At 41.5% G+C, this 22,092-nt stretch overlaps 1 protein-coding gene across 1 annotated transcript in view; it reads right to left on the bottom strand.

The window, feature by feature from the left end:
• Positions 1 to 1,491: 1,491 nt before the first annotated feature.
• Positions 1,492 to 22,092, bottom strand: part of LOC139304363 (vasoactive intestinal polypeptide receptor 2-like) — a 22,773-nt gene continuing 2,172 nt past the window's right edge. The window contains exons 2-13 of the mRNA XM_070928291.1: positions 19,502 to 19,601; positions 17,776 to 17,883; positions 15,947 to 16,044; positions 7,705 to 7,802; positions 6,378 to 6,516; positions 5,379 to 5,529; positions 4,381 to 4,441; positions 3,504 to 3,573; positions 2,791 to 2,882; positions 2,163 to 2,301; positions 1,769 to 1,810; positions 1,492 to 1,665 (exon numbers count right to left, since the gene is read on the bottom strand). Of these exons, the coding sequence (XP_070784392.1) occupies positions 1,492 to 1,665; positions 1,769 to 1,810; positions 2,163 to 2,301; positions 2,791 to 2,882; positions 3,504 to 3,573; positions 4,381 to 4,441; positions 5,379 to 5,529; positions 6,378 to 6,516; positions 7,705 to 7,802; positions 15,947 to 16,044; positions 17,776 to 17,883; positions 19,502 to 19,601 (1,272 nt within the window). The remainder of the gene's footprint in view (positions 1,666 to 1,768; positions 1,811 to 2,162; positions 2,302 to 2,790; positions 2,883 to 3,503; positions 3,574 to 4,380; positions 4,442 to 5,378; positions 5,530 to 6,377; positions 6,517 to 7,704; positions 7,803 to 15,946; positions 16,045 to 17,775; positions 17,884 to 19,501; positions 19,602 to 22,092) is intronic.

The following is a 22,092-nucleotide window of genomic DNA, read 5'->3' as shown; positions in this document are numbered from 1 at the left end:
TCTTTTTAGTTTGTGGTAGAATTAGAAAACAATACATATATCTAACTCCAGTAAGATATATAGCAATTAATTCATTAATTACAAAGAACCAACATGACTCAGTGTCCATGATTAAAGCTTTTATACATAAAACATACAGAATCACAGGTTTACACTTGTGTTCAAGAGCTTCCACATCTCCCTCGACCTCATGATTACATTAATACACTCAACTGTGTAAAAATACAAAGACATAAAATACAAAACAATCATTCTCTGTAAAAGGCAAATATGTTTTTTGCTGTTTGTAAGTAGAACTGAAACCCTCCAGAATACTTCACTGAGACTGATGTATCTGTTCGCTGTTATTCTTCCTGTAACTGAATTTCACATATCGTCCATTTCAGGAAGCTGATATGATGGAAGATGCTCCCTAATTAAAAGTATGATTTTTTTTTCTGTCCATTTTTACTCATTTATTTATTTCACTTAAAGGCAATAAGTTTGAAAGAGTTTTGGTGATTAAACCCTCATTTTGGCACAAAAACCTACATGAACAATGAATCAACAAAATAAATGGACAGTCATGGTTTACATGAGCTACAGTAACCTGTATGTTTTCTGACCTCCCAGATGAAACTGCTCTTTATCCCCCGTCTGGGACAGTAGTTCCCAACATGGGGGGTCGGGACCCCAACAAGGGAGTGCAAGATAAATCTGAGGGGTCGTGAGATGATTGACCAGCGGAGGAAAGCAGAAAGATGTATTTCTGCTACACAAAGCTTTTTTTTTGTTAACTATTGGACAATTTTACCTGTAAATATACAAATTCAAATATACTGTGACAAGGTTTTAAAAAAAAGTGGTCATAACTGGTAGACATATGAAATATGCCTTGTCTGCTTCCTTGGACCCAATATAATAATATAAAAAATGCAATTTTATGATTGTCAAAATCAAAACATTCTAAAGTCGTAAATTTATGAGAACAAAATATTCTCTGAGATTATAAAGTCATACATTTGTTAGACAAAAACCTTTGCTTCACTTTGGTGTGTTTACTGGGAAAACAGCTCACGATCCGCTGTATCAGCACCTCTGCTGGCTGTTTGTTTTACAACTGCAAGAAAAAACACAAACAAGAAATTGACCCAAAAACAAAGAAAAAATGATATGTACCTGTATAAAACATCTGCTGGCACGAAACCAAAGCGTACTATTAAAGTGAATAGTTGTCTTCAGTGTAACCAAACAGCAGCGCTGCAGATGAAATATCTAACAACTGAGAAGTGTGTTGTTTATTTTCACCAAAACTGATGCAGTGTTTTTGAATGATTTGCAACTTGTTCATTTTTTATGAAGTGAAGAATTAATATTCAATATGTTCTGCATGATTTCATGTGTGTCATGAATTGATAAATATGAGCATCAGTTCTGAAAGTCTTTACAAAAACAGGCCGTCTCTGTCCCTGGTCTCTGTCCCTGGTCTCTGTCCCTGGTCTCTGTCCCTGGTCAGAGCATGGTGGTCTCAGTCTGCAGGATGGACTGGGCTCTGGAGTTCCTGGGAAACTGAGCAGAGTTTTCGGTGCCGTTTCGGCTGACGGACATGGCGTGCAGCCTGTAGTCCCGGCCCACGTAACGCTTGAGAGATAAACTCCTCCACGTCCTCCTCAGCTCGCCCTGGACCTTTTTGTACACAAACAAAGTGGAGTTTAGTTTCTGTGAAGCCGAGAATCTAATTCACAGAATTACCAGAGTGATGTTTGGAAGCCTGTGTGTGAAGACTCACCTCGCTGTTGAGGAAACAATAGAGGACAGCCACAATTAGACCCTAAGACACACACATACTCAACTGTTACTGATTAAGCATCATCTTATAGGTTTGCAAAAAATGACACGTACTTTACTAACAAAAAGGCTTCTGACATGACAGCACAGTACTTCTAAGTTAAAGTTATTAGCTGTATATTTTTACCTGCAAAAGATTAAAAAGGAAACTTGCACTTTTAAAGCACCTGAGCATCAGATTAGGTCTGAAGTCAAATCCCAAACTTAGAGAAATCCCAGATTTGAGTTAAGACCACGTTTTACGGAGATGAAGACAAGTTCATAAGTTCATGTCTTCGCAGCACAAACGATTCGTTTATCTAAGAAAGTGCATAAATGTACCCGTCACATGTTACCTGGAAGGATCCGAGGCCGAGATCAAAGAAGATCTTGATGTGCTCCATGTTTTTGTCAGTTGGCACCATCAGGTAGACGAACACCATGTAGTTTATCCCAAAGAGAGGGATCAGCAGGAGGGTGGACTTAGCCAGACGTCTGGGGAGCACACACAGAAAAGTTGCACACAATACATACTAGATTTAGGCCTACATTTATCTGTCATGATGAAACATGTTTTCAAAATGCTTCTGTTTTGGCAAAATCTTTGTTTTCATTTAGCATTTTGTTCTTTCTCTCCTCCCAAAAAATATAAACAGTAAAAATATCCCCTTTTCCGCTCTTTCCCCTTCGCGCATTCTGATATTTGCGAATAGAAAGAGGACATTGTTTATTGTAACCTATGGTGAACAGTGTTTTCTGAAAACAACAGACACTTAACACCATTGAATGCTTGCATTGGATGAGACATAACAGTAAATAAGTGTAACAGAGAAGTAACAGTCACATTTGGTGGAGAACGTAGACACAGAGTTGAGAAACTTTAGAAACATAAACAGCAGTTTCTGATGGCGCATTATGTCACCTGAAAAACCGAATCAATAAAAGGTCAGAGGTAAGTTATGTCCTGGTGTTCTGGGAGTGTACCTGTATTGGGATTGCTCATTTCCTCCGACATCAGTGCAGCGCAGTTTCTGCACCAGGATGCGGATGATGCTGATGAACAGGATGAAGTTGATCTTGTGGAGAAACAAACAAAGCAGGGAGACACGTGTTTGTTCTTCAATACCAGAAAGATCACAATCAGAAAGTCCCAGAATTGTACGGTGATCTCTGCTCCCTTTATAAAACCTGATTACATTTGGAAAAAGTCCAACATTTCAAGCCCGGATTGGCTCTTCATCAGGCACAGAGGTATCAAACGGACTGCAGTGTTGCAAGTCTTTGGGAAGCAGAAATCAAAGTAATTAAACATTGTCGTCCACAAGGAATCAAGCAGCTGTACTGTGGCAGCAAATACTCCAAACAGAGCGGTAAAGTTCAGCATGGCATCATGTTCTGATTGATCATCTGCTGGCCAACATGTTTAGAAATAAACCGCTGATTGATTGGACCTTATCTGGAACTTATCTCTGTTTTTAGATGTTATTCCAATGACTGAGCAGCTACTAGACTGTTTATAATTGGATGGTAGAAGCACTGGGATATCATACTTGGTTCATAAAAATGTTGCCAGACGTGATTTTTGAGAGTACGCAGCTGGAAAATGGGAAGAGGACGAGTGATGAAGTGACATAGTTATTTAAAGTGAGGCACAGCAGGTGAAGATGATGATGCATGTGAATTGTAGTGAAACTCACAATGACAGCTGCCATGATGGGCCAGTTCAACAGTCTGTTGGGGACGGGGTTCTCGTTCATCTCCCAACACCTGAAAATAAGAAAATAAATGAGGTTTTTATAGTTTTTAAGTAAGTGACACCAGAGCTGCCGTCATTTATAAGCAAACTAACCAGCTGCTGTTGGGCCTTCAACAACCATCAGGGGAGCACCTGTTGTCAGATGAAAACTTGTTGGCATAAAATGTTGTCTTTCTGGAAACCAATGGGTCTTATTGGTTAAATCACTGGTTGTCAAACTGGGAGGCAGGCGAAAGGGGGGTTTGTAAGTAAATATTGTTAATTTCAAAGGTTTAACTTCACTGAAAAGTAAATTCTCAGTGTTTGTGCTCTGGGGGCTTCAAGTTTCCACATCACACTTGTGTAAGTTACATACTGGACCCTGATTGGCTCCAAGCTAGTCGTGATGTCACAAATACGCCGGTACTTCCTTGTGTTGAACTGAGATTTAAGGTGAGAGCACACACAGAAACTTTCCTCCTTCAGCAGAAGGCGTGAAAACAAACTCCGCACGTGCAGCACTCTGCACACTGAAGCTCAAACATTAAAGTGAAGCAACAATAAGAAAAACACATTTTTGAGTTGAGGGAGACTTTAAATTAGTTCACGGAGAAATGGGGGACGAAAGTTTGAGAACCACTGTGTAAAATCAGAGTAACGCTAATGTATATTATAAAGAAACCGACCAGATTCTTTATGTATTTAATTATCTGTCATGTTATTTTATCTAAATACATTTTTTTGTCATCCCGGCTGCAGTGCTGGTAGAAGCCACTGGAGGCTGACAGTCGTCTTCTTTATTGCAATGCAAACGATCGCAGCAGGACGTGCAGACTCACCTCGTGTCCTCCATGTTTATCCTACATATGATCCACGCAACCATGAAAACAAAAGGGATTCCTGAGAGACAGAGAGAAGAGGAGGAGAGAAAGTCTGTTTAGATTCTCGGTCTGCCAGACGCAGAACATCCTCACGAGGTGCCACGCAGGAAATATGACGTCTACTATACACACACACACACACACACACACACACACGTACATTAAACAGCTGGAGCTAAATGGTGATGCATTAGGGAGGAAGTGTTGGTAGTGTTGGTAAAGTGGTGATGGATGATGGAAGGAGGTGTCACAGAACAGAACTGAGCAAACACAGAGAGGCTGTTTAAAATGAAATACACTGGTCAGCTTCACCAGCCTGTCAGCGAGAGTGTTTTCGTACGATACCACGATCATGTGGTTAGCTTAGCTTAGCACAAAGCAACAGAAGGAAACCGCTGTTTCACTTTCTTGTACGAATCAAAACAAACGAAATATAACGTGTCTTTAGAGGCGCTGCTAGGGGGATTTTGTAACCTTTGGACAGAGCCAGGCTAGCTGTTTCCCCCTGTGTCCAGTCTTTATGCTAAGCTAAGCTAACCAGCTGCTGACTATAACCTCATATCTACCATACAGACATAACTCTCAGAAAGAAAGCAATTCCCAAAATGTTGAGCTTTTCTTTTAAAGCAAATATGAGATTATAACATCTGTCAAATCATTCTGATGCAGCTTTTGTTGATAGCAAATTTATATAATTCTAGTGAAAACCGGTGCAGTCTATGTGTTGCTTGTTAGCGCATGTCCACACTTAGCAGGTTATATGTGAAAACTTGTGAAAACGATGTCTACACCATCGTTTTTCAGGTTGTTTTAACTCTCAGCTCTTCCTCCTGTTCTGGTTAGTAAACAACAACAAGCATTGAGCATTACAGCCAACATTCAGAGACGAGCAACTTTAGCTAAGGAAGGTTGTAAAGAAAGCTGTTTTGCAATGTTCCTGTTGTGGTGCAGCCTACCCCAGCCGATGAGCATGTAGATGGAGAGGCGGGTGGAGTAGCTGTGGATGACGAGCAGCAGCATGTGCAGGTAGAGACCCTCCACCAGCAGCCAGAAGAAGTTGGCCATGATGAAGTAGTTGAAGAACACCAGGGTGGCCTTACAGCCCACCTACAACAACAACAACAACAACAACATACTTTATTACACACATGGAACAACAACACATACAATAAAACTGAATGTGATGATGTGAGTGTAATGAAATATGTTTTGACAATGAATTCAATGTTTGATTCAATTTAGACATTTAGGAAATTACAGTTCACAAATATGTTATTGTAGATTCCTCCACGCTACACACACAGAAGAAGTATAAACAAATCACGGCTGCCCCCAGAAAGTCCAAGACTGGAATCATCAGTCGGAGACCCCTCAGGCCGGTTTTGGCCGGTTCTGCTTAGAAGCGGTGAATTTACGGCTCACAGCAACTTAATACGAAGCAGTCTCTGGCTTGTGTTTGATATTTAGAGTCGGCAAAAAATGTACATTTCTGATCTGTCGTTAGCGTAGTTAGCATGTATTAGCTCGGAAGGCTAACTTTGCTTGTTTACTATATCACCGAACGTCGCTGTCACCCTGAACGTCCCTCCGAACCCCATTCAAAAATCCGGCAGTTTAATAAAGCCTCGCTTGATAGTTTATATGGAATATTTGTATTGAAGCAAAATCTGATTCGACTGACAGAGTCGGGAACAGCCCTAAAACAAATAATTAGAATATTTACAAATATATGCATATATACATATATATACATGTATATATACATATACACATACTTACCAAAAGTGTAATATGCAAGTGACACTTCAGGGTTCAAACTGTATTATATCATATCAGACAGCATATTATCATATATCACTATGTGTGACTGTGTGTGTGTGCGTGTGTGAGTGTGTGTGTGTGAGTGTGAGTGTGAGTGTGTGTGTGTGTGTGTGTGTACGTGTGTGTGAAGTCACCAACGAGGGCTGCGTACTGCAGTCCGTGTCTTCGTCATCTGAGAACAGCAGCGTGTCTTTGGTCAGCACGGCCACCGCTCGCAGCATGAACGACACAAACAAGTTCAGATGGATGTAGTTCCTCGTGCAGTGGAGCCTCCTGCATGTACACACACACACACACACACACACAGAAGAGTGTTGAGAAGTGTGTTTATAGAGGGTGTCGGGTGTGAATCCAGTGAAGGATGTGGTATCTAAACACGCTGATAGCAGCCGACTGAACAGCTGGAGTTGATCCAGGCTGAGCTGCAGCGTTCATCACTCATTTCTACAACGAACTGTTGTCACCCTGAGAGCTCTGTGTGTTAGGAAGCATTTGTGTCAGTGTGTGTGTGTGTGTGTGTGTGTACCTGTCCTGTAGTGTGTGTGTGTGTGTGTGTGTGTGTGTGTGTATTCGTCGGTTTATATTATATATTCTGAGTATTCCTCGAAGTATCCTGAGTTTAAAGAAGTTATTCTTAAGTTCTGAGGTTAAAGAGTTTGGTCCTTCTCTCAGTAAATGTTGGAGCCTGTCACACGTGCTTGACTCTAAACTGTCGACCATCATCATAAATGTTTATTAAAATAATCTTAATCATCGAGTATTTATGAATTAACTTCACCTTGAAATTATTCTCGATGCTCTTCAGAATCGTAACAGCTGGAAGGCTGCATTTTATTTCATAATTTTAGATAGATATTTGCAATAAACATCTGATTCTGCCGACTTTGGAACAACCATGGAGCCCTGGACACATCCATTCAATAGCTTTAAATGTTATTAAATCAATATTAATGCAAATACTAATGTTTGAACGTCTGAACGTTGTTTTCATTTTTTGTAAGATTTTCATAGTCAAATAGAATTCTTTGTTTTTCTTGCTATTGTTGTTAGTTATATATGGAATTATAAATAGTTCACACCGCAAAACAAGATATATTTAAAACTATACATTATTTATTTGACATACAGCAAATGTATTTATTATTTATTACAGTCAGAAATTGATCCACAGTGACTGAAATTATAAGGCATAAATAAAGGACACTTTTAGGGGTTTTTTTGCCTTTAGAGAGACTTTTTCTGGTTTAACCTCAAGATATCAACTCTCCCAAATGTTTTGAACACATTGTCTTCGTTTAGAGTTATTCTCCACTTTCTGGGGTTCAAAAATGTCTGTCTGTGTGCACACAAACCGTAGTCATAAACTGAAGATGCAGGGAGCATCTTAAGAGGTTTTGTCTCAGTCTGAACGCCTTGTCTCACTGGTTTAACTGGTGCGAGTGGTGGGCGGGTGGCGTTTACCTGAACAAGCAGATGATGGTGGTGCTGGTGAGCAGAGTGATGAGGGACAGGCTGTGGCCCAGAGTGGACAGTATCCTCACCACCCTGTAGAAGACCAGCTGGACACACAAACACAGAAAATATACTTTGCATTAAATGTGGAATAATAGGACAAATAGTCTTAATATTAATCACTTAATGTGAAGCACGTGTCATACTCTGTCTATACTGTGGCCACTTCTATCAAAGCATATGAGTAGCAGCAAGCTAAATGTTAAAGCTAATCATTTTCATTGCATTCTTTGACTTGATTTATTCATTGTTTGTTGATTGAACGTCATTGATCGTGATGGCGATGAGCAGAGGCATGTGTACGAACGTATAAATATAAAAATGGAATATAAACATACACATAAATAGCACTTTAAATAAAAATCAAATCACATTTTCCTCAAAAAGAAGTTATACTGGTTTCTGGCAGTGGTGGACGAAGTATTCAGATCTTTTACTTAAGTAAAAGTAGAATTTAAACTCTTACTTTAGTAAAAGTATTTGCATCAAAATATACTTGCATAATACGGTTGCGTAAAATGGAAATATAAAAAAGTAAAGTACCTCCAAAATTGCACTTGAGTAAATGTACTTAACCACTGGTTTGCGGGTTGTGCAGACAATTACAGCCACTAGGGGGCGCTACTCTGTTTTCTTATTTTTTAATTGCACATTAAATAAAGAAATGGCTGCCATGTGAGCAATTATTGTTTATTCCTCCAACAAGCAAACAGAGCTGGAGCCTGGTGACTGAGAGGATCAGGAGGAGCCTTGTGTGGTCATTTAAGGAGCTGATGAGGACTCCTCGGCAGAGAATAATAAACTCCCCGCGGCCAATCAGAAGCAAGCATTTTCCGAGTACCTGAAACCTCGTTACACCTTTTGAAAAAGCACAAATAGATCCACGGAGGAGTTTCATAAAATGTGTGTTTCTTTGTATGTTTCATTAAATTATGTTGTTTTTTTTTAATGAGTTATGGTTTAATCTCTTTTCAAAATAAAATCTGATCGCTGACAAAAAGTCAGTTACAGGCCCATTTTCCCACGCCGCCCCACAGCGAAGAAACTAAAGGATGCACGAGATGTTATCAACAGCCGAGTCCTCACTGCATGAGAATCTGGTCCATTTCAAAACAGCACAAACTCTCCAGAAACTCTTCAGGCCGACACACAGAGATGGATCTGGACTTTGTGTGGTACTGCTCACTGTGTGTGTGTGTGTGTGTGTGTGTGTGTGTGTGTGTGTGTGTGTGTGTGTGTGTGTCGGTGCCTGGCGTTCATTGCTCCCTCATCATCTATAAACAACATTCCCGCTGTCTGACACACCATCTGGCGTTAAACTGGACGTTCACACACTCACACACACACACACACACACACACACACACACTCTGTATATACATTTTGACATGTATGAGCATGTGCACTCACACATACACTCACTGTAAACGTTCTCACGTGCTGTTGAACACGTTTAAAAACACGCATGCAAACATACTGAACACACTTTCACACGTTCATCACTTGAGCAAATGAACACATTCATACATGTGAGGACTTGTGAGGACCCTCATCGACTTTATCTTCATCGTCAAACATCAGGAGTCTCCCTCCCAACCGGTCCTCACAGAGAGGGATGTTTCTTTCCATCTTTCCTACTTTTCATCCTTCTTTCCATTCCTTCTTTCCATCTTCACTTTTTTTCCTGCTTTTCTTCTCAAATTTGGGGATTTTCATCATTAACATGTTCATGAATATCAACACTCTAAAAGTAACCACTCTTGACAACGATTATGTATGTCTGTACTTTAACTTTAGGCCTCTGAAAACATGGTTTAAAATCTGAGATATTTCTCCATAACATTAAATATTCATTACTACACTAAATGCACAACAATCAAAGTTAAAGTTTGGGAAAATATAACCTCAATTGTTAATTATCAAGAGTTTAAAGTCGAGATGAAACAGCATTTAGAGAGTATTTAACGTATCGCGACGTATTTCCAAGTGAAACAGGATCGGCAGACGGGATTTGAAAGTTGTTCCTTCTCTTCAGGATGAAGCAACAGACGTACGCGGCATCACCTTCTAAATAACTTCTAAATAAGGTTTCAGGGACTTTAAGTGAGAGTATTTTTCCACAGTGGCATTTCTACTTTTACTTAGATAAAGTGGTTCGGTACTTCTTCCACCACTCTCCGTCACTGTAAATATGTGAGGATACACAGACCGTCTCAGCCTGGCATCAGCGTCTCATTCCTGGGTTTGATTCTCAGGCCTTCTGGCTGGGAGCTGATGACCTGCTGGCTCTGGTCTGCCGCAGCCACACTGCCTTCTATGTCCAAACACATCTCCATCCATAAACTCTGGTTCGCTTTCTGTCTTCCTCTCTGACACCAGAGAACGTCAGCGATGCTGAACTTCAGGCTGAACGGCTTCCTGGCCGTGATAGAAGTCTAAATCTGGTGGACCGTCTTTATCTCCCGCTCCTGCCGCCGTGTTTTAAATGAAGACAGTTTTAAATCATGACAGAGACCAGGGGAATACGAAGACCGTGAGTTTTTAGTGGACATCATAGCATGTGCAAAGAAAAGACAAAATGATTTACAAATTTAGGTTAAAATACAAATAAATGCACAATACATATAGATAAAAACAGAGGAGTTTGGGCTCGGTCTAGTTCCAGTGACTCAATCTTAATGCTACATCACAATGATATTTCAGACAAAAGTTGTCTTCTAGCGTTGTGACAACAGTTTTAAACTAAATTTAAAGGCCGACACGTTTTTTTTTCTCCATTAAACTGTCTTTTCTTAAAATAACAAGAGGCCTGTGTTTTTGGGCTGAAGATCAGCTTTAGTTAGCCGCGCTGGATTTAGCTTCCCATCCAGTTCTATGAGGAACAGGACGAGATGTATTCACTTCCGCTTTGTTTGCTTCACAAAGAGCTCAATCTCATTTAAACCTGTGTATTTGGGCCACTTCTGATGACAGCGGTGGCCATAGAAACTATTCAATTGTATTTATATGCCGCCAAATTACAACAAACGTTATCTGATGACACTTTACATAGAGAGCAGGTCTAGACCCTACTCTTTATTATATTATTTACCCAGCAACCTTTAAGAGGCAGAAGCGGTGGACGGTTATCTGCCTTGACCAGTTGACCGCCTGGGAACCTCACTGGCTACAACACGCCGCACCACATTTTGGGTTTTGGGTTTTTATCTATTGAGGATTCTATAAAAAAAGTAAATTAGATGTAATGTTTTAGGGCATTTTAAGTCAAGAGTCCTGCATTCTGGATTCAGGCCGATGCTGGACTGAGTCATTTTGGCTACCTGAGAAGTTTTTCTTTATCAGTATTTTCATAAACAAAGAGACAAGCAGGTGGATGTTCCAGGGTGTCGCTGACATCTGGCAGAGGTTTGTTATGTGAACAGAAGAAAAGACAAATGATGGGTGATGCGTTCAGGTGTTTTTAGCATTGAGCACCAAATGTACATTCTCCGCTCAACCTGGGCAGTTTGTCTTATTCAAGTCAGCAGCTATTCACAGTTGTATCTGCCTTTTTGTTTGTCTGTTACAAAATCTGCGCTTTTCGTCGAGGGAATCAAAATAAATGCGACTGGTTGCGTTAGAGGACGTGTTGGCGGTATATTTTTTGAGGTTCAATCCCCAATAAATGGCATCCTGTCCTGTCTCCAGTGTTCGAGTCCATCATCATCATCGTCAAAGTCAGGTGATTTAAAGATCAGCTCCGTCTCGCAGCGAGAGCGATCGGAGACAATCAGCTGCCGTGTGAGTATCTGTATCTGCAGTTTGAGCCGAGTGCCAGCAGTGACGTCTGGTCTCTGAGGTTTTCCGTCTGGAAAACATTCAGCTGTCTCTTCAACAGGAAACAAATAGAAAGCTTCACGAGAGTCAAAGAGCGGGAATCCCACACCTGAGGGCTCTGGAGAGGATCACAAGCCAGCTGTGTGTGTGTGTGTGTGTGTGCTGTTAAAATTCATCTTCATCTTCATCATGTTCTGCTGTTTTCTGTCACACAGCTCAGATGTGTGCAAAGTACATGATTTATTAGTTTCTGTTTACTGGTTAACTTACTCACATCCTCAGATTTGTGTTTCAACTCTTTGTCTTTGTTTTAGACTTCTGGCTGCTCACGCCGCATCTGTCTGTTCAACACGGGCTGGAAACACAACGCTACTTGGGCTGGCAAACATGACCGTAACCGTAATTCATTCTCACAAGAATAAAACTGTCCCTACTTCAAAAAACAAAGTGACGTCGGCCGCAGCCTGTTTACGAATTATTCAAAATTTAAAGCTAACTTAGCTCGTCTGCCTCGGCTAACTTGACTTTTAGCTCATCCGTCTGTTTTTCAGTGCGTTTAGTCGCAGTAGCTCTCGGTGGCATAACGTACTCGGGCTCGAGGTACCAAACTAGCTCTTTATTGGTCTTTTCATTAACAGGACAGAAGAAGACACCTATGCGAACTCTAATCTACATGTATGTATGGCTAATTGTGGCGATGCAAATAAATATATTTGGTGATGATATGAATATTTCTGTTTTTGAGTTTCGTGCTTCTGTCCCTGGATGAGAAACAATGTGCATGAAGAATCCATATATGGATATGTATATATCTATATATAAAATGTTAGTTCACATGCAGTTGAGCCAAACTCAAGTTCCAGCACTTGTCATTACAGTTTATCTAAGACAGTTCATTTGTTTTTCTTTGCACAACAGTCTACTGGAACATGGGTACATTTTTCTATACAAGGCAACTTTGCGAAAAAATAGACTTATGCTTTAACATTTGTGATGTTTCTTATGTCTGAACATGACACAACTTGTCTTCATGAAACTAATTTGTTCCAAAAACAAGAGATCTGCTTCTCTTTGGTCTCAAACTGAATCTCGAGACATGATCGGAGCATGATGGAGGGCTTTCACGTCCTTTTTTACTTGCAGAACAAGACGAGATCAGTCATCGAGAACAAGAGGAGTGTGTGGCATGAAGTCTGCCACAGTGTGGACACAATAATAGTTCCGGATATTCCCTTAAACCTGGATGTTACCTGCTTGTTTAAAGCTCAGTATAAACCAAAGGGTCCTGGAATGCAGCCGTGACTACAAGCAATAACTGGGAAGGTCAGAAAATAAGCTCCGTGGCATCAAACGGGACGCCTCGGGGCGACGGGGAAACATACATATACACACTAACACACTGCTCTGAGAAAAGGCCGTAAAGAAAACTGCGGGAGGTTTTATTTCTACAACCACCTGCGACAGTCACAGGGTTAAACACTCAGCTGTGTCATTCTGCTTCATAATCCTCCACGAAGACGGCTAAAGAGGAGGAAGAGGAAAAAACCTTCATCTTGTGAAGAGGCAGATATGAGAACAGACAAGGGCGGATTACAGAGCAGAGAGCGCCGAGACCAGGAGCTGAACCCCACAGCTCGGCTGGAGGAGCTGAGAGTTTAAGCCAGTGTCTCGCCACAAGACCACGCAACAGATACCGTGTGCAGGTCAGTGTGGGGAAACCCTGAATCCTCAAACCTGGTCTGCTGATCAGACAGTGGTGGTGGAATCCATTCTCTCTTTTTTGTTAAATGTGAAAACAGCAGGAACCTTTTCTAAGAACTCAGGAACCACAACACAAACTCAGAAGTCTTGAGTCCACATCACCGCCCCCCTAAACTCTTTCTTTAAAAGGGTCGGTCCACCCAAATTACCAAACAACCTAACCATGCAGACAGTCTTATGTTATGTTCTTATAGGTTTAGCCCACAAAACATTGTTCCAACACGACTAAGAGTAAACAGCCATGCTAAATCAGCTAAATGCTAATGTTAACATGCTAACACACTGATGTGAAGCTGATAAAATGTTTGTCATGTTCATCATCCACTAATACTAATCTACCATCTGTTCAAGCCCTTGTTTCTACAGAGTCGATGTGATTGGCCAGTTTCGTGCGAGCTAAACCCGATTGGTTGTTTGATTCAGACCTGGTCCAGTTTTTTAAAAGAAAAACTACAAAAAGGGGCGGGTGCTCACTGACACATTTTTTAAAAAAAATGAGCCCTTCAATTAGATATTAGTGACATGCAATGGTCAAGATTTATCATTTCAACCCAAATTATAATTCAATAATATCGCCCACTGCAGCTTTAAGTGTTTTCCACCACTGCAGATACGACGAGAGGTAAGTGAGAAAATCGTTCCTCTAAATCTTTTAACTCATCTGGTCCTCTTGAGGGCAGAAACAAACACATTTCACGGTGGTTTGACGAGAGGAAGAGCAGCGCGATCGGCCGGAGGTCAGAGATCTGTCAGCCAAAAAAAAAAAAAAACCAAACCCCTCCCTCCTCTCTTTCCTCACATCTGATCGCCTCTCGACACTCTGACCTTCCTCTCCGTTCATCTCTGTCAGACTTTCTTCTTTGAACTGATAAACACGCGCAGAGATGCTGACACGCTAAACTGTTATGAAATCAGCCTTTTTTACGTCACCTCAGCAACAGAAACGGACAACACGGTACATTCCCGTTCTGTTTGTGGTTTGCAGATCAATAGTCTCTTGAGTATTTTGTAACCAGTTTCATCACACTGAAGCTGTGTGGGGGGGGGGGCTACCTTTTCCTTCTCCACTTTGTGTTTCCTACAGAGCGTTTGTTTGATTTCACAACGGTTAGTCATCTCGTGTAGCTTCACTCTGCTCGCCTGTTGCCACATTTTCACATCTGCAATAAAAGCTTCAGTTTTAAAAAAGGAGTCGGGCGTCCATATGTACACTCAGTACATGTACACAGGCTTCAGCACTCTGAAGGTTTCAGTCTACATATCAACCATATACACACAGCTGCATGCCGCTTATCATATGCAACTCACAGAGAGTGATCCTTACCATTAACTTGTTTACATTTTTGGCATTACTGATATTTCAGATTTACACTGTTTATATTTGCATTCTTTCCTACTTTGTGCTCCAACTGCTGCACGACAGTTTCCCTCTGGATAAATGAAGCGGGAGTGTGTCCTTAAAGCATCAGTTGGTGTGCTGAGATCAACAGCCTCCTCTCTCCTGGTTTCAGTCTTTCCAACAGATGTTGCTCCCATTCAGACACACAAGCATCAGTGAGGTCCAACACTGATGTTGGGTGATCAGGTCTGGCTCGCGGTCGGTGTTCCAGGTCATCCCAAAGGTGCTGGATGGGGATGAGGTCAGGGCTAACCTATAAACGACCTATAATTCTGTTTTTCTTTTTAACCGTGACCACTTCTTCACTCTGAACCTGTAATCTTGCCTGTGAGAACAGACTAAACGTCTGCTGGATGAAATGTAACGCTGAAACCTGCTCCTAATTGTCTCACACTGACATGACCTGAAGGACTCATAAAAGGGACAAAAAGAAGTTCTGCAGCAAACACAAGTTCCACAAACACACTGGAACTCGTCCCTGGTTGGCTTGTTTTCAAAGCAGATCAGCCAAAAATCACCTGTTTGGAAACTGGGTCTGTGGTTGGTTTGCAACGTGCTGTCGAACAAAGCATTCAAAGTGGGTCGAAACAGCGACCACAAGTCTGTCATTTGCACCATCGAGTGCTTTCTCCTCTACTGCGTGTTCCTGATGAAACCACTGTGGTATCACAGCCTGCGCACAGCATTTCTAGACTTGTGTAACCTTTTCAACTCCTGTTCTTTAAACAAAAAAAGTCTAAAAACGAAGCGCCTTTAGCTCCTGAACCACACTGATAAAGAAAAAAGAAGCTTCGCCCACCAAAGACTTCTCAAAAGATTTCTCCTTGAAACGTCTCCGATTGTGTCGTTTGAATAACTGTTGGAAACTAGAACTATTTCACAAAAGGAGCAAAGATTAGAGTTCAAGTTTGTGTAGCATAATAGAGTTTTTTCTTTCCTTCTATCCCATGAATCATATTCTGACCCCTTGTTATATAATTATATCAATCTTATGATCCCATTGGTTCCCACTGAAATAAAGTGTAACTGGTTATGTTGCAGAAATAGTTCGGGCAGTCAAAGTTACACGATCAACCATGCAGACGTGAAACATGAAGTATCAGTCCGCAACGGCTACTCAGCGGACATGAAGCTGAACACACAGAGCTCAGATCAGATGGGAACACACACTCTGCAGACACAGTCGCTGACTGTAGCCTCGCAGTGCAAACTCACGTCACTGGGTTCGTCTGTGTTGTTGGACCAGCAGGCGACGGTGATGGCGGGGTAGACGTCAGACCATCCTTTCTCTGTACAGTTCCTGCTGAGGATACCTGAGACACACACACACACACACACACACACACACACACTTTTAGACCCTAAACAATCAGTCGATTCATCAGTTTGTTGAGATTCATTGTCAAGTCAAGTCCATTTTATTCATATAGCCTGAAATCACACATTTGCGTCAAACGATCTGCACAGCATACAGCCTTAAAAACACCCCCCCCCACCACCTCCCAACAAAAGGCTTTAACAGGGAAGAAAAGGAAGAAACCTCCAGAGGAGCAACAGAGGAGAGACCCCTCCTCCAAGACGGACAGATGTGCAGTTGAAAGATGAAAGATGGAGGTAAAAAAAAACAAGTCAAATATTTAAGAAGAAATGCTGAAGATTCACTGTTTCCAGCTTCTCAAATGTAAATATATAGATTAAAATATAGATATTTTAAGCTCTCTATGATAGTAAAGTTAATATCTTTGGGTTTTTGACTGTTGATGTATTTACAAAGTGCACAGCTGATCGTGCACGTGCAGATGTTGACGTGTCGACAGACAGGAGAGCGAGGATATCTGACTCGTGATGTTGAGCAGCCTTTGTTCTGCCTCGTTGTGCTGATTACACGCATCATCCTTTAACCGGCCCGACCTACAGCTTCCCATCTCTGCGGGGGCAGCGGGGGGGTGAGCAAACCGGGCCGCTGACAGATGCTGCTGAGAGAAAGTCGGCCGGCCCAGATGTTGTCAGCTGCCCCGCGAATAATTAGACTCATTAAGTGAAAGATCCCGAGCAGCGCAGGATGGAGGGAGGAGTTCAGGAGGACGATGGCAGCTTTACCATCTGAAGCTGAGTCACACCTGACACCTTTATTATCACCCCCCCCACACACAGAGATTTACATAAAAGCATTTTTGTCGACACAGATTATCCTAAACAAACGATTTGAAACTGAACTTTGAACCGTTTGTTGATCCAGACTTTGAAAAACATGCTTCCATTTCAATAAATCTTTTCTTAACAAAAGGATTTGAGACCCTCGAGAGAGATCGAACCAGCGGAGGGATGAAAGAGCTGCCGGTGACGTGACGTGTGCAGACGACAGAGGATGAAGAGGATCAAAGGCAAGAGGGCCACGAGGCTTCAACATGATGGATGAAGCAGAATGAGTCGACTGAGAGACGAGAGCTCGTGAAATTAGCTGTGAAAGGAAACGGCTGGCTGAGGTCACCGCAGTCGATACGGACTCAGCTGGTTCAGTCCAGGACGGAGGAGCTGCAGGACCCCGTCTCACTGGACCTGGACCTGAACAACCACCTTCATGTTACCCGTCCCACGTGTCTAACTCTTCTTAGTGTTCTTGATCCCACTTCCCTGATTGGAGCGGCACCTGGCGGTCCAGTTGTCCCATCCAGAGGATGCAATTCGGGGAGCTCAGCGGTCGGGAGGCTGCAGCGAACAGCTCGCCAACGTGCCTCTCGTTCTTGTTTCAGGTGTTAACTGTTGTGAAAGCAGTACTGAGGTACTCGTTAGCTAGCTGGGGACTGGACCAGGTATCCTTTGTCATGAAACACTGGGAGCAGGGGTGCTGGTTTGACTGGTTTCTTTTATGAAAAGTTACTCGTGGTTCTTATTTTAAGAGTCCTCTTATGGTCATATTTGTTTTTTCCTTTGTAGTTTGGTGTCAATTATCCAAATTCCCTGCGAATAAATAACTTTCTTTTACCAAACACACCTTGTTTTTGTGTGTGTGTGTGTGTGTGTGTGTGTGTGTTGAGGTTCACCATTTTTTCCAAACAGGTGCAGGAGGGGGGAGGGGCAGGGGAGGGTCATCACCTCGCCGGCCGCCGCGTTCTGCCAACAAGACACATTGTTCCACTCGCCGCGACATCCTGCGACACACACACACACACACACACACATTAGAGGTATAAATTAGGCCACTCACAACTTCCTGTTTGGCAGAGCTAAACTCACTGATCCTGTGCCCGCTGCTGAACACATAAATCAACATGAAAGCACTCTCATGGTCCTCTGAAGTTTAGACATTTGGCTCTCGTAAACATTCGCGAGGGAACAGAAACCCTTAATTCAACACCTTAAACGCCCCTTACTTACTTATTTCTCATTGGAAGATGATTTGAAGGCCTAAAACAACCGAATGTTATTCTTAAAAGACCAAAGCGCAGCTCTAAATGTTCTTTAAGCTACTCAGTCTGCTACATGAATAACTTAATAACTTAATTTAATATGTGTTGAAGTGACCTGTACCCTGTGCAAAGGGAGATTATAGAACGATTAAAGCATTTTAAGATATTTTTAAAGGATGTTTGTTCTTCAGTGTTTAGGTTTTGCGTTTGTTAACCATCTAAAAAATAATTCTGCTTCATCGTTTTGGTTAAAACTCAGTTGTTTCTGCACTTTAGGAACCTTAAACTTTCTTTGCTGTCAAGCTAAAATTAAAACCTATTATGTTTTTTTTTTAATGATTTTAGGAGCAACTTGATTTTTGGACAACAGCTTTGTTTCTCCTCCTGTTCACTTATTCATACACGTTATAAACAAATCCATCAACACTTATGAGGATGTTCTACTTCAGTAGAAGTAATAATACCACAGCGCAGAAATACTAGTAAAAAGTAAAAGTTCTGCATTCAAATTTTTACTTAAAATACTAAAAGTAAAAAGGACTCATTATGCAGAATTTACCTCTGAATAGAAGTGGAGTAGAAGTATAAAGTAGCAGAAAAGAAAAATGCTCAAGTAAAGTACAAGTACCTCAACTCAGTAGTACTTAGTTACTTTAAGCTGCTATTCAAAGTTAATGAAATATTTGACTTTTATCAACAAAAAAGAAAAACTTGAATTACAACACGGCATCACAAGTCTGACCTGATGATAACGGGAGAATCAATACAAAACACACACACACACACACACACACACACACACACACACACACACACATATATATATGACTATAGACCGGCGTGAGAAAAAACCCACATCCTGCAAACCACACAGATAAAACGCTTTTTTTTATCGCTTAACACACATGACCTTTTAGAAAAAAACGAACAGGCCAGTGTTGCATGTGCAGTATCTGTGTGTGTGCATGCATGTGTGTGTGTGTGTGTGTGTGTGTGTGTGTGTGTGTGTGTGTACTTCCTCACGACGCTGGAGTATTTGGCCTGTGAGGTAAATAAATGATTGATTGCGATTGTGTTGCAACAGAGGCTGAACTGACGTCCAGACACACCTTCCTCTTCACATTACTGACCTCAGTCAACGTGCACACACACACACACACACACACACACACACACACACAAACACAAACATTCATGTGTGTGTGTTTTAAAGTATTTTTTGAGTTTTTGTTCCAGCACATGCCAACAGTATTAGTCACCATAAAACTGCATTTATTTCTGATGGGGATTTTCAAACAACTCCTGTTTGTCTCCCTGTGTGTGTGTGTGTGTGTGTGTGTGTGTGTGTGTGTGTGTGTACCTGTGCTAGCAGACGTCTGCTGCTGCAGTTGTGTCTGGCAGTCTCTCCTGGCTCTCTGCATCTCCCAGTAGAACTGACAGTGAGGAAACTTTCCATTAACCTGTCGGGACGAGAGGAAATAAATATTATGAATATTATCTCCAACATGAACAAACCTCCTGCGCCAGTCAAAAGTTCAGTCTCCGGCGCTCCCTATCTCCAGCTTCACGCTGGTGTTTGATAAACGTGCTTCAGTTTTCTGGACTAAAGTTCATGTTTCTGGAATCTGCAACTTTCTCCAGGAGGTTTTAGGAAGCGAGTTTTAGACAAATTAGAAATGTGTGTCCCTGTGCACTCAATGTACTTATTTCATTCCCTCATTTTAGTGTTTTCTGCCACCGTTTTACTTAATTTTGTCCCACAGATTAATAATGTGTACTGTGTAATGTGTGTGCTGAATCAAAAGTTTGTTTTCATTCAGGGGAAAGTGGTCAAATGTGACAGTGTCAATGGGACGATGGCTTACTGCAGGGCCTGCCCTCAGACAAAATTGAGACTACCCCAAACCTGTATTTGTTTACATTTTGGCAAATTGGCACCATACAAAGTATGCCGAATTAGCTATTAGCAGTTCCTGTTTGCAGGGTACCCATGGATGTACAGGCACCTATCACTGGATTACTTTGATACTGAAGAAAACTTAAAAATGTGATGATTCTCAGGCAATTTCTGGAGGTGTAAGGTGCGTCTTTTTTCTATGACTTTTGAGCAGATTTAAGGACATGTAGTCGTGATGCACGGCGATAATAATGATTTCCTCGGAAAGTGTAAGTCACACTGAACCTAAATATATGTGTGTCATGTCTGTGTGTTCAGATTTGACTGAGTTATGACTCTGTGAAGGAGTGCGATTTTTGACGCTAATCGCAGCAATCGGACATTGAGGGTTTTAAAGTAAATTGCCTCCATGAACTGCTTCAAGTGCTGACTGCGTTGATTGAAATGACAAAATTACTATATAACTAACTAATTTCCTATTGTTTTTAGCACAGTGGCACGAAGGAACAGTTTAACCTTTAGTGGTTTGGGAGAAATCTGAGTCTGTTTTTCTACCCATTTTAATAAAGTTCACACTGAAGATGATGGAAGTAAATATTTTTCAAAACACACACATTTTCATACAAGATACAAGATTTTTCCAAACTCAAGGTTAATGAATACTGAAACTCCAGGTCACACATCTGGACTGATCTAATATAAAAGTCTCAACTCAAAAGTTCACTGAAAATCCTGGAAACTTCTTTGTATTCGGCAGTCAGATGAGTGATGCCAGAGGCACCGAGCCGGAACTGGCCCAAGAAAAACAAGAATAAAGTGAGTTGCAGAGCGTTCAAGTGATAAACCGGAGATTTACATTTGCGTTACAGAAGGTATGTTTATAATCTCACATTCAGCTGTTACTGTTAACTAACAACACTGCTGCTGTGTGACAAACTTACAAACCAAACTTTTGTGCTGCTGATAAACAATAACGTTTGCCACCATCAAACCAGAGGCCTGTGTGTGTGTGTGTGTGTGTGTGTGTGTGAGTGTGTGTCCTAGTACAGCTGATGGTAACCAAGGACACACACACTCAAACACAGTGTAAACAAAGGGCAGCAGGAACAATCTGCACAAAGAGAAACACACTCAGACCAAATGAGTCCATGTGTCAACTTGACTTCATTGATATACTGCGAGTGTGTGTGTGTGTGTGTGTGTGTGTGTGTGCTGGGAGGTCTGTTTACACTGAGATACCCTGCCGCTCGCAGCATTTCAGTGTGTTTATACCTCACACACACACACACACACTTCTCAAGCTTTCGTTACTTCCCGTTCGGACTCGTCTGTCCATCGAGCCATCGTCACTTCATCACCCTGACCAATCAAACGTCACTTCACTTCCGTCTTCAACTGACCAATCAAAGAAGAGAAGGTGTTTTTCTTTCAACAACACTTCCACACCTGTGGATGCTGAACGCTTCACATACAACTGAAGCTGCATTTACACTGATTTCAACTGGAAAACTGAAAGGCATCTACGGTACTTCTGTAAGGATACAGCAAGGAAGGCTTTATTCTACGTTGTTCTCACCGCAACCAAATCCCATGAAAAAAACAAAACAAACAACGTGTCAGTCCGTCTCTTAATATTCTCCGACCTCCTGTCTGTCGCTCTCAGCTCAAAACTCATTGGTTCCTACGTAAATCTTTAAAAACACCTCACAAATATATAGTTTCATTTTTTAGGGACTATTTTCAGCGGTGGATTAATCCACATTTGGTGCTCCAGTGAGTGTTTGGGGCAGCAGGACACACACATTTGTTAGTAGATGGTGGGAAAAAAGTAGTCGAACTCTGACAACAAATAAACAAACACGAACGTCGTGTATCAGGCGGCTTCCTCCTCTATAAACGACAGTAAGGCTTCAAAGTAGGAAACTGATCTTCCTGACTTTTAGGTACGGATGACTCATTCTTCGAGCAGATATGACCGTCACTACGTGTAAACTAGCTGTCTGGTTAACTGAGACTTTAATAAAGTTTATGCTGACATTTGGGTGAGCAGATGA

Source organism: Enoplosus armatus, chromosome 21, assembly GCF_043641665.1.
Source record: "Enoplosus armatus isolate fEnoArm2 chromosome 21, fEnoArm2.hap1, whole genome shotgun sequence".
NCBI lineage: Eukaryota > Metazoa > Chordata > Actinopteri > Centrarchiformes > Enoplosidae > Enoplosus > Enoplosus armatus.
Note: the sequence above shows the minus strand (reverse complement) of the source record. Positions and strands in the feature narration are given on the sequence as shown.